Below are 12908 nucleotides of genomic sequence, written 5' to 3'. Positions count from 1 at the left end.
CTTATGCATCCTTATTTTCAGTTTTCTTCCATTTTGGTCTATGTTTCCAGGTCATTGCATAGTATTTTGTATATAATTGTTAGTTTTATTGATTGTGGGTTTGGGGTCCTTTATGCTCATCCGCTGTTGCAGGGTGGTTTGTCAGCTACCTTGATGCCTAGGGGTAGGAGTCGTCTTGTGATCATATGTCTGATCTACAGTGGGGTGACTAGAGTCTGGCTGTGTCGTGTCATCTGGTGGTGGTCATTGAGGTAATGGAGACTTGTGCTTTTTAGATGGTCATGGAGTTTTTAAAAAGGAATGGAGAAGTGCTACTGTCCTGCACACTACAGCAAACTGGAATTACACAAAATCAGAACAGGAGCACTTAGTTTTTAAAAAGGAATGATATCCAAACAGCACACATTCACTGTTACCTCCATGACAGATCACCACAAGATGAGAACACAACCAGACACTAGTCACCCTACTGTACAGAGAGATGACCACAAGACTATTCAGACCCCTACGCATCAGGATAGCCAAGAGACCACCCTGCAACAGCTACTGACAAGCATAAAGGGCCCCCCATACCCACAATCTGTAAAGCTAATATAATATAAACTACATGCAAGCTGACAAACACTACACAAAGCAAACTGGCAATAAAAAGGACACCAACAAGCCAAAAGGCAACCCCTTTTCTGATGAAGGGTGTAGGCCTGAAGAGTCAGCTTTTGTGCTCCTGAGATGCTGCTTGGCCTGCTGTGTTCATCCAGCTCTACACTTTGGTCTCAATATACACTGAGAGGACAAATCTGACTGGGACAACACATCCCTAATAGCACAAACCAAAACCGAGACATACTAGGGAATTCCTGAAAGCCTGGCATTCTACCAAACCTACAAACACCAAACTAGGCTGATACAAACCACTGAAAACCAGAACACCAACCACTCCAGCAAATAACAAGCAGGATAGAACACCAACACTTCACAGGAGGCACACTGATGTTACCTAGCAGGGTGACAAAACATTATCAAACACCAGATTGACAAGCAAGTCTGCAACCTCATCCGCAACCAGAGCTACAAGTCTTCTCAAAAACTAAAACAGGACTAGAATTTGAGAACACGTGGGAAGACAAGCTGCCACTTGAGTTGCACAATTGGTAGTTGTAGAACACTTCAGCTCCAAAAGCAAAAATACGAGCTCAACACAGGTGACAAACTTAAACCAAAGAGGATTAAGAAAACTAGTCAGCTAGAACAGTAGTCTTTTTTCCAAGTTATAAGTTACACTGGGATAAAGTGCTAACTTGTGGGGGAGGGGGGGGGGGGGGGAAGAGAAGAGAAAAGAAGAGAGGGAGGAGGAGGAAGAATTGAAAGCACTGCAGTTCTGTTCCATGAAGTGTAGAGGGGTGTGGAGAAGGTAAATAGCAAAAACAAAGTGTGCACGTGCACATGCACGTGGGGAGGAGAGTATATTTTTAAGGCAAGGAGAAAGATTTAAGGGGCAAATATGTTTCCCTGGGGGTGGTTTGTATTGAACATAGAACACTACAGTATAGAAGAATGAACTGCCAGTAGGTAGTGTTTAAGACGTTTGGATAGATCATGAATAGGAAAGTTGAGGAATGTGTGACATTTTAGTTTTGGAAGTTTGGTCAGCATGGACAGTTTCTGTGTGACTATAAACAATGGCACATATTGCTTTATGTTTTCAATACATGTAGGTCCAATCAAAACCAGAGGGAAAAAACAGTTTTAATGGTAAAAGAACTCTTATTTGGGCTCGTGGCCAATACTTACTGGAACCATTTAAAAGCAATGTTACGTTAACTTTCACCTCCTTCAAGAAGAATTTTGCTTGCTCCTGGATTAAAGAAAAAAGGAAACACAGGTCAATAAAGATTTAACAAAAGATTGTGACATTCTGTGGGAAGTTCTAGTCACAGGAGACACAAATTAAAATGTTCAGTCTGGAATGTTCCCAATGCAATTAACAGTTGCTAGCACAAATATCTCATTGCCCTGGGGTGCAAGTTAGTTGCTCAAGCTGCCTGTTGCTGACATGCCTATGCAAAACAAGTTTATGCACACATTTGAATAGTAACACAAAGGCAGGGCCAAGTTAAAAATAGCTCACTAATACCCATGCAAGTGAACAATTGAAAATCAAGATCCAAAACACTTGTTGCTAAATAAAAAATCTTTATCATAAATCCAGCCCATCAAGATTTTCAAGTTTGTCTGTACTGTGACTAAAGGTCAGGTGGATTGACCATGCTGAATTGCCCTGTGTCTAGGCATGAGCAGGCTAGGTAGATTAGCTGTGGGGGGGAAAGGGCAGGGTGGGATGCTCTTCAGAGGGTTGGTATGGACTCCTTGGGAAGGATAGTCAGTTTCCACATGTAGGAATTCTAATGATGCTTAAAAAAGGTGATTCCATTGCTTTAAGTTAGAAATTCAACATGTTGCTTGGTAGAAAAGCAAGTGGATCTACAATAGAAAATAAATACTTACCACAAAGAAATGAAACCAAATGGTTGCATCTGTATCTTCTAGGACGAGGACTGAATGTTTATCCCCACAGCGGCCACTGGCAGTAGAACTGGAATTTATATTAATTACATGTGTCTGAGGGAGAAAAAGTTGTTAGTTTTATTTGCATTGCAAATGGGAAATTGAAACTGAAAGTACAGAAAATGAATACCTGGTTATCTTTGTTGGTAATGTTTAGCTGTAGTCCCATATTAGCAAGGAGACAAGGATCGCTTCCATTCTTAATGGTATAATTGCCCACTGCTGGCAGGTCTGGAGATGGCTCAGTTGGGATTGGGGCCACAGTGGAACTTGCCTGTGTTGTAATAGGTGTAACAGTGGTTGACACATCCGCTTTACAGAAGGATTCTTGAAAAGGGAAAGTGGTTACTAGGTCAGTTCACTCAGTCTGAAATTCAACCTCCCAGTTTGGCTAATCAGGCCACAAAACCACTTCCAACATCCAGTTACACAAGTTCATTCCACAAAAGGGCAACCTTCATCCTTGTGCTTGAACAGAAGCAACTTCAAAAGATGTTTAATAGTCTAAATTACATTCAACAAGGTTTAGAGATTAAACACTTTCAAAGTATGCCATTGTTTCAAATGGAGCTACAAGCAATAGGGAAGTACCTTACAAAGTCATGCAACTATTGGCCAGAGTAGCCATATTTCAGACAAATTAGTGGATTCAGAACTAGGAACATGGAGGAGAACAAGTTGGACAGTTTTTCCCCAATGGAATTGTGGCTGGATGTAGTCTGTCCTCAGCCAGAGGATGTGAAAACAAGTTGACAGGTCAACTGAGCTCAATTTGTGCACATGACCAAATTTCACAACACTCCATTCAACCAAAACCAGGTTTATTTGTAAGCACTAGCTGAAGTCAAGGCAACAAACATTTGTGATCCAAACTAGATCACTGATATTCTAGAGATTTAGGTAACCTACTGATGATTTTTAAAATGGCTGATCATGGATTATTTGCTTACCATTTTTGCTGATTGTTCCATTCACCACAAAGGCTTGAATACCAACATGCCAGAAAATCATGACAACTGCTTCACTTGCAATAGCTTTAACACTTCTGCATGTGTAGATTGTGTTCAGGGGTACAGATTCCATCAAGGAATTCACAACCACAAGTTTTACACCTGTAGAAAAGAACAAACTAAATCAAAATCAATAACAAAGAACAATTAAGTGTCAGAATTCTTATTTTAGAGGGAAGAAGTACTATTTTATAGCAAGCTTTGTTTTAACTGACACTAAACTGGCCAAAATTATGCACCTGAAATTTATTATCACTAACCATGAGAAGGAGCAAATAGTTGGCTGTGACAGGAGGAGACTCACCAACTTTAAGGGCATTTAAGTGGTCACTGGATAAACACATGGATGATAATGGAATAGTGTAGGTTAGATGGGCTTTAGATTTGTTTCTCAGGTCTGCACAACAGAGGGCCAAAGGGCCTGTACTGCACTGTAATGTTCTATGTTCTATGATCTCCACATTTGAACTGTCAGTTGACAGTGAGTGTGAAAAAGCTGTCAGTTAAGAATAATATTGCCAACTTTTTAATCAAGTGATTTATGCTGTAAAGTATAATGGGGTATACTGCACACTATATTAGAGTCATACAGCGTGGGGACTAGCTCTTCATCCAACATCCATGCTGATGAGTTTTTTTTAAACCAGAAGAGTCTCACCTGCCTGCATTTGGTCCACATCCCTCTTAAATATTTTCCTATTCACGTACTTGTCCAAGTGTCATTTTAAACACTAACAGTACCTGCACCCACTTCCTCTGCTAGCTTGTTGCAGGAACACCATCCAGTGTTAACAAGTTGCCCCTCGAGTCCCTTTCAAATCATCCACTTCACCTTAAACCTATGCCTTCTTAGTTTTGGACTCCATCCTGGGTGGAAGACTTAGTCTATTCCCTTATCCATGCCCCTCATGATTTTCATGAGTTTAAAGGTCAACCCTCACTCTTACACTACAGGCTAACAAACTTTTGTTATATCTCAAGCCTTTTAAATTTGTTGTTTTTGCATTTTTAAGTTTAAAAAAGATTCTTCCAAAGCAAGGTGACAATTTTGATTAGGCAGACTTGTTCAACCAGCACACTTCTGGTCCCATAGATGGGGTTAAGTTTGTTGTACTATTTTGAACCACCATGACAAACCTGGGTGCATCCTTTATCATTAAACAGCTGTTCTTAGGGCTACAAGATTTCTAGGGAGACATGCCAAGAAGCCAAAGAACAAACCCAGGAACAAAATGTTACTAAATGGTCAACTCAAGGCAAAAGCACTACATTGACATATCTGCTTATAGCCTATAGTCATAAGAATTCATAGTCCTGACAACTGAAGGGAATGCACTGACAAGGTTCATAACATGAAGCATAGTGTCAAGTATAAAATGATATATTCTTGACTTGGGCAATTAAAAACATTTAGCATTAAGGAAATAAGTGACCATAAATAAAAAAGCTCAACTGTATGTAGTTATATTGTGTTGACTAAATAGAATACTGCTCAAACCAAGAACCATGTCTGTTTTACATAATTTAATATTTGTTTAATAATTATGAAGTAACCTGCTTTTAAGTTTAATAAACAATGTTCCACAGAAGAATCACTGGATGCCACTGAATGACCAAAGAACTGTTCTTCCCATAATGAGCTTACTGGAGTAACAGAGCACATGACCTTTTATCATCTGTAACCCTTCCAGATTCTGCATTCAACTATCAGCCTAGAAGATGTTCAAGATCCATTCTGGGAACTATCCGACTGCTCATGAAACTTAAAGCTTCATACAATCTACCAATGACTTCGTATTATGTTGTACAATGCAGGTTCATTAACACTCCATTGTCTCAAATCTGCTCCTGAGGAAGGAAGCAAGTGTATAGAAACAAGAGCCCCAATGGGTTGTCCATTAAAACCAGACGTTTCATTTGCTGCTGCCCATCAGCTTAATTAAAACCATTAGTGAAAACTGAACTGTTCTGGATTGGATATTTAGCAACGTGACTGAACTAGACTCATGGGTCAAGTTAAAAGAACCAAGCAATACTGCCTGATCAACATTTAATCCACACAAGTAGGATAGTACATACAAGTCATACTTTGGTTTATTGCTCCAGGAAAGAGTTTTGCATCACTGGTGTTGTAAGTGAAAGTCAATACATCGCCACTAAATTTGCCATCAGTACGAGAGAAGTTTAAGCTCAAGGAATGACCAGTACCAAAGCCCATGTTCAACAAGGGAGCTGAACTGTTGCCACCACATGTGCTTCCATTAGTGGATAGTGAATCTGGCAACTGGAAAGTTGCATTTTCCTGAAAAAGAAAATCAAATTGGTTAATTTAGGCTAACTTGGCATATTATACACACAAGTGCTAGAATCACTAAGTATTTTACATCATCTTGTGGGATAAAAGATAACAGCCAAACACAATCATGGAACACCATGGTTTGGGAAGTTAAGAAAACTATGCTTTCAAAAAACAATTAATAAATGGTTGAATAACTACCTTACAAAGCAGAAGAAAATCCTAACTGAAGTAACAGCCAGCCAAGACTGGAGCTACCACTCATTCTATTAAAATTGCCATTTTAGGCAAAAACCAACCACAATAGATCAGTTGTGAAAATATACACAACCCAGAATTCAAGAGTCCAACAGGATCTTGCTGGTGTCCCCAGAGTTATCACCTCCCCTCAGACGTAGTGGCATTACAAGTTGAGTCAATTGGAGGATTAATTGAGGAAAACATGCATCATTAAATAAAGTGCCTTTCATAGAAGTATGATTAACACTTTGTGGAATAGACCCAAAGTGAGGAAAGCAAATCACCACGAAAGTGTAGATTAGAAGTAGTATTTAATTATTCAAAAATTTGAGATATTCAAGTTAATCAACATTTAGACCCCTCTAGCAATTCAAAAAGTTAAATCAGCCCTTCAGCCAAATCTTTCCTGCTGCATGGGCACTTCAGAAAGTCTTTAAGAATACTTGTGACACATGAACAATTGGGATCTGTTTATAAGTGATATTCTGCCCTATATTGAAGGCAGATGTGAGCAAAAAGATTGGAAGATATCTCAAAGCATTTGTGGACATTTACTAAATCTCTTGTACTTTGGGACAGTTACCAAAACTTCAAAGTGCTACTAGTAGTAGCACTGACCAAGTGAACCAAAATTGGCTGGATTCCATAAACTACAGTATTCCATGAAGTTAAAATACAAAAAGTTTCTTCAACTGATGTTAAGAAAACCATGCTGAGGCCCCTAACAGAAGATTCTGCTATTAAGTGCACAATCAAAATGTTTTTATATTGTGTAATCCCAGTTTACTTGTATTTACTGTATTTTTACATAATCACAGCTACACTTACTGAGGGGAGTGAGATTTGCATTGTTCAGATTAATAGTCAAACATTCAACTGTAAGCTAGTTCAGGACAACCAAACAGTCTAGACAGCTGATAGGAATTCAACTTGATCTCACCTTGCAGATAACTGAATCCTGCACACTTGGTCACCACAACTTGCTTTTTCAAAATGAGCAGGTCATTCATTCTCTCCACATAAGAACATGTAATTGCTTTTCAAGTGGTCAAATTTTATACTGGATTCCAGTTGGTGGATGTTTCTTTACAGCCCCTCCCCCCACAAAAAAAAATGTACGAAGGACACAACATTTTGACCAGCTCTCAAACAGGTAAGTAGATCATTTTAGCCAAAAATGACACCATGGATATGCAAAGAGCAATCTGGACCCCAAAACCTAACTGACTTCCTGCAAGCAATGGTAGAGCCCTAAACTGCAGCAGCTGAACACCAACTGATTGTCCAAGAGTCAAGTTTCAACCCATTATCTTCCTGTCTGCAAGCTACTTACTGCTTTAAATTTTGTACTGCAAGTTGTATTACTTACCATTGTCCCATTTCCTTCATAAAGGACAGTGAAGTTAACAGACAGTACAGCATATATACAGGTTTTGTTATCTTTGCCATGGACTTCAATCTTGACTGCTTGAATAAGTGACAATGCTGGGGGGAGAAAAGGTGGTCAAATTACACTTCAGCCAATCTGTAAAGGTTCAGATTGTACATAATGGTTTCATAACCAATTTGTTTTTTCTCTGTAGAATCTATTTCACTATCTACAATTGGGCCACTCATGACAGTCAGGTCTGAACCAATTTGATAATACCATAAAATTGGTCACAGCGACAGGTGGAATTAGATGAAATTCCATCAATTCTGCTCAATTTATGACTGGAAGTGTTACTTCAAGTGGATAGACATCCTAAAACATAGCCCAATGGTTACACTAGACCCACAGGATGAGTGTCATCTCAATTCACAGAATGCACAGGGCTAAGGGCAGAAAGGCCCAAAGTGTTTAGGAGGTTCAACTCATCTTTTTTGGTACCAAACTTGAAATGTTGCATAATGTGGAATACGTTCGTCATTTCACAACAAATCAACTGACTGATCAGGTGCATTAACATCTGTGCAAAGTCTTTCTAGCAGCCACAGTAATTGGTTTTTATTCTATGAAAATACTACACATTTCAGTTTTGCACAGTGTTATACTGGTACATGTAGCATTTAATCTGTAGTCAATGGTAGAGTATGACATGGGATAACAGCACAAAAGAAAGATCATTTGGTGGAGCTGCAAATGCCATGCACTTTGTGCCATACATGATTTATTTGAATTTACAGAGCAGAATTGATGGACCAAAGGACTTCTGTCCCAACATCAAAAGGAGAGATTACAGTTTTGCTAAGAGGCTGGAAGAAGGGAGTTTTTCCCCATTGCAAAATAGGGAAATATTTTCCACTTTACAGCTGGAAGCTTGAACTCCAGAAGCAGTCAAGGTGAGACTGATGCTGGTATCAAGGCAGCATTTAGCCAAGCATGGCACCACAAGGCATTAACAAAACTGGAGTCAACAGGAATCAGGGAACCTCTTCACTAGTTGGGAAACAAGAAAAATTCTCCACAGATGCTGTCAGACCAGTGGACAGTTTCCAGCAAACTGTTTTTAGAACAAAGATAGGTGCAATTGAAGTCAGTCACATCAACTCCACAACCGTGGAAGACTCTTAGCATTTCATGCCCAATTCATGCAACTTCAATGCAAGACTATTCGTCATGATTTACAGGTAAGAAGCTGCAACAATTGTGATCAGAGATAATGGGAACTGCAGATGGAGAATCAAAGCGTGGAGCTGGATGAACACAGCAAGCCAAGCAGCATCTTAGCTGTGCTCTTCTGAATGCTGCTTGGCCTGCTGTATTCATCCAGTTCCACACTGTTAGCTGCAACAACTGACCTAGTTATCCTATTCATTGCCCCTTTGGTGGGAGATCAGCTTGCAATGATTCTAGAGTTAAAATACCCACATTACATCTAACAGTTAAGATGGCAAGTTAAAGATGGGATAGTTAGCAAAGCCAGCTTAACAGCTTCTGATGAAGGGTCTAGGCCCAAAACATCAGCTTTTGAGCTCCTGAGATGCTGCTTGGCCTGCTGTGTTCATCCAGCTCCACAGCTTGTTTGCAATAGTGCTGCAAACAGCACAGGTTCATTTCCATTACAATGGAGGTAATCAAGGTATCTCCACATTTTCAACCTCTTCACTCAAGGCACAGTGAGCATCAGATCATATTCACTACTGATTGTTAGAACACCTGCTTCTCCCATGCTGATAGAAAGTGTGTTCAGGATTTGGGTCAAATGTCAACAAATGAAAGACAAAGTAAATTGACTGATTTGGTGTCCCTGCAAGTCTGATGTCTCCCTCCTAGAGGGATTCATAAGATGCTGAAATATTGCAAAGCATCTTGTAGATTGTCAAGGGCAAGTGGTTAGATTCTGTGGATGGTGATGACACTTGCAATGGTTTTTTGCTACTCAGCCTTAGCTTGGGATATCATTTGTATTACTGGCCATAGACAAAATGCAGTGTCTAAGTCATTGGTACTGAACACTGCACAAACATCCCATTTCTGAACTAGAGGAAGAAAGGCTCCAACCACATTAGAAAATAAAAACTGATTTATAACCAAAACTAACTGCCCAAGCTTGACTGGTCTATGCATAATCAGATCAAAGCTGGGATTTTTAAACTGTTTACTGCAACTTTGAAACTGCTATTTCATCAGTTGCAAGTGATAAAACCACATCTTAACTGAAGTGGCTGTTTAATCTTTGTTACTTTCAGCATGTTCAATTTACACTTAAGCCAAGCACAGTTCCTCCCCTCAAAAAAAAAGAGATGAAGCCATGGCTGTGATACTGAACAGCAAAATACTACAGCAAGGCATTGGCCACCACATTGTCACTTACAGAAAACAGAAATAGTGTAACAAGCAATACAGCCTACATGGGTTATTTTAATATTTGTGCCCACATATGAAGTAAACTTATTGATGAATACATTAAACTTGCAGCAACTAACTAATGGATATGGGCAGGAAGGAAAGGAACAAAGGAAGCAATTCTATTTGGATCAAGGTACTTCACCAAGGAAACTGTCTGGATTAGTTGAATTTGGATCAATGGGAATACACAGTTAGCCACGTGATTTTGTAAAGCAAGATAGTTAAAGACCAAAAGTGAGCAAAGTGAGCTAAATTCCATTAGTGGAAACAGACCATTATGATTTGTGCTAGGTATGGAAACAAAACCATTAAGTGTTGCACCCTATACAAATATAAATGCAAAAAATAACACCAACAGGCTAGATTCAGTCACAAAAGGAGACTAGTCAAACATCCTGTGCTAAACCACTATCACAAAAAGCCATTACTAATGGCTAAGGTACAAAAACAACCCAAAGCATTCTGCAGCAGATAGTGTGACAACTCTTAAAACAGTTATATTTTGCAGGGAGTAAGTCAAAAGCTATAAGGCTTAACTATTTAAAAAAGATTTGAGAAAAGTCAACTCACTTCTGTGCTTTAAAAATTTAAGCATTGCTTCAATTTCTTTTTAAAATTAAGAGAGTGTAAAACAACCATCATAGGGTACTTCATATGCAGGTGGACTGATATAAAACAGGTTGGCAGTAGAGTGAGAAAAGGAATTCTGTGTCTGAAAAATGTATTTTTGGGAGCCCACTAGGGAACAGGCAACTCTGGATTTAGTTGTGCGATGAGGCAGACATGATGAGGGAGCTTAAGTTGAACAAACTCTTATCAGGCATTGAACATAAGATGGTTGAATTCACCCTGCAGTTTGAGGAAGAGAAGCTGGAATCAGATACAACAGTATTATAATTGAGTAAAGGTAACGACAGATACAAGGGAGGAGCTGGCCACTTGATTGGAAGGAGAACCTAGCAGGGCAACAGCAAGAGGTTGAGAAAAAGTAGAATTCAGGACACAGGGAAACTCTTGAAGACTTTAGACAGTAGAAGAATGGGCAAAGAACTGGGGGATTGAATACAGCGTGGGCAAGAGAACTTTGTTCAGAAGCAGTGTAGTCTGTTTTATAAACAGGGAAAGGCTTTGGAAATCTGAAGCACAAAAGGGACTTGGGTGTCTTAAGTCAGGTTTCAAGGTTAACAGGTTCAGTTGGCAGTTAGGAAGGCAAATGTTATGTTAGCATTCATTTCATGACAGCTTGAATACCAGAGTAAGCATGCACTGGTCAGACTGCATTGGAACATTGAACAGTTTTGGGTCTCATGACAATGGGAGGATGCACTGACATTGGGAGGAGTTCCCAGGGATGAAGGGCTTGTCTCACAAAGCGCAGTGGAGATCTGCGTCTGTGTGCTCAGATTAAAAAGACAAGGGGATTTCATTGAAATGCACAAAATACAGAGGGTCCTTGTTAAAGTGACCAGACAAGACTAGGACAACCTCCATGAATGGAGGCCTCTTTAGAACTTAGACAAGGAATTTTTTCAGCCAAATGTTAGTGAATCTTAACTCGATGCCACATACAGCTGCAGAGGCCAATCATTGTGCCTTTGAATGAGAGGCAACTTGATTAATAATGGGTGATGATTACAGGCAGAACATGAGAACTAGATTGAGAAACCCAGCAGAGCGGAGTGGCCCATTTCTGGGCTTATGGTCAGAGACTCCTAGCACAAACAGATTCTTCAGTCCAATTCATCAATGCCAACCAAACATCCCAATCTGACCTAATTCTATTTTACAGCATGGCCCCCCCCCCCATGTCCCTCAAAAACCTTATTCATATACCCATCCAGATGCTTTAAGTGCTGTCTTATGTGCTATAACTACAGTAGTCTCTACCACTTCCTCTGGCAGTTCATTCCATACCGCAGCCATCCTATGCACAAACAGTCCCTCAAGTCCCTTCTAAGTTACATCTCTCCCCCACCTACATGAAACTTGTACAGTACCCTTTAGTTTTAGGCTCCCCTGCACTGGGGTAAAGTTTTTACTATTAACCTTATGTCCCTCATGATTTTAAAAACTCAAAGGTCGCCCCACCACCCCGCCCCCAATCCTCCAAGAGGAAAAAGCCCCAGACTATTCAGCTTCTCCCACAGCTCAAACTCTTGTCCTTTCCAGAGAAAATTCAAAGCAAAAAAACTCAGTAGGACAATAAATTAAAACGTTGCAAGGGGAAACAACTCCAAAGGACAACTCAGGAGTAATCCAAGCTCTTTCCTCAGAGGAAAGAGAATTTCTTGCACCTTTCAGTACCATCGTGTTTATAACACGAAAGCTGATGGGCGAGGGAGAATAAGGCAGGAGCTCGAGTGATGACACACTCGAGGCTGCACACGACGATCACAAATACTGTAAATACACAAACGACACGGTCAATACGGTGGAACACGGCCAACTCGTGTTCAGCCAACTTGCTTACACCGACAGCATTCCGGCCCTTTAACCGTGGAAAACGCTTCATAAGAGGTGAGCGCGCGATCACGTCTTGCACCTACACAGCAACTCACGGACAGGAGGAGGGGTGGAGAGAGGTAAGAAGGGCGCCGGCTCGCGGAATAGGGGCATAAAGGCTACACAGGGTGACCGTTCCGTTCCGTCCCGATCTACCCCTACCCGGCTCAGTCAGAAATAGAAACAGACACCTCAGCACCCTCCAGCAGGCTTTATCCCTCTTCACTAGGCCAAGCAGGCGCTCGCATCAACAAGCGGACACACTTACCTGCAACGAGCAGTGCAGCAGAGTGAAGAACTACATAACGCGACATAGTGACTAACTACAAGCAGACAGCCTGGAAGCTGCAACCCACGAACCTTGAACCAACTACAAAGCAGGCAGCTCCTCGATTCCACTAAAGAGCTCCCACCGCCTACCCGCAACTCCGTGTTGCACGTGACTCTCCCCGCCAGCGGACCG

At 40.6% G+C, this 12908-nt stretch overlaps 1 protein-coding gene and 1 long non-coding RNA gene across 6 annotated transcripts in view; one reads left to right on the top strand and one right to left on the bottom strand.

Annotated features, from left to right (window-relative positions):
* LOC125458834 (uncharacterized) overlaps nt 1–5479 on the top strand; it is a 20845-nt gene extending 15366 nt beyond the window's left edge. The window contains exon 3 of the long non-coding RNA XR_007248911.2: nt 5163–5479. This is a non-coding gene — a long non-coding RNA (uncharacterized LOC125458834). The remainder of the gene's footprint in view (nt 1–5162) is intronic.
* lamp2 (lysosomal-associated membrane protein 2) overlaps nt 1–12908 on the bottom strand; it is a 23245-nt gene extending 10337 nt beyond the window's left edge. For 2 of the 5 annotated variants that reach the window (XM_048544556.2, XM_048544558.2), the window contains exons 1-7: nt 12714–12908; nt 7481–7596; nt 5655–5877; nt 3516–3677; nt 2696–2892; nt 2506–2619; nt 1792–1855 (exon numbers count right to left, since the gene is read on the bottom strand). In XM_048544556.2, the coding sequence (XP_048400513.1) occupies nt 1792–1855; nt 2506–2619; nt 2696–2892; nt 3516–3677; nt 5655–5877; nt 7481–7596; nt 12714–12759 (922 nt within the window). In that variant the 5' untranslated portion in view covers nt 12760–12908. The remainder of the gene's footprint in view (nt 1–1791; nt 1856–2505; nt 2620–2695; nt 2893–3515; nt 3678–5654; nt 5878–7480; nt 7597–12713) is intronic. The other 3 variants (XM_048544559.2, XM_048544560.2, XM_048544557.2) reach the window with 2 other exon arrangements.

Source organism: Stegostoma tigrinum, chromosome 15, assembly GCF_030684315.1.
Source record: "Stegostoma tigrinum isolate sSteTig4 chromosome 15, sSteTig4.hap1, whole genome shotgun sequence".
In the NCBI taxonomy this organism is placed as follows: domain Eukaryota; kingdom Metazoa; phylum Chordata; class Chondrichthyes; order Orectolobiformes; family Stegostomatidae; genus Stegostoma; species Stegostoma tigrinum.
This window is presented reverse-complemented; position numbering and strand designations above follow the sequence as displayed.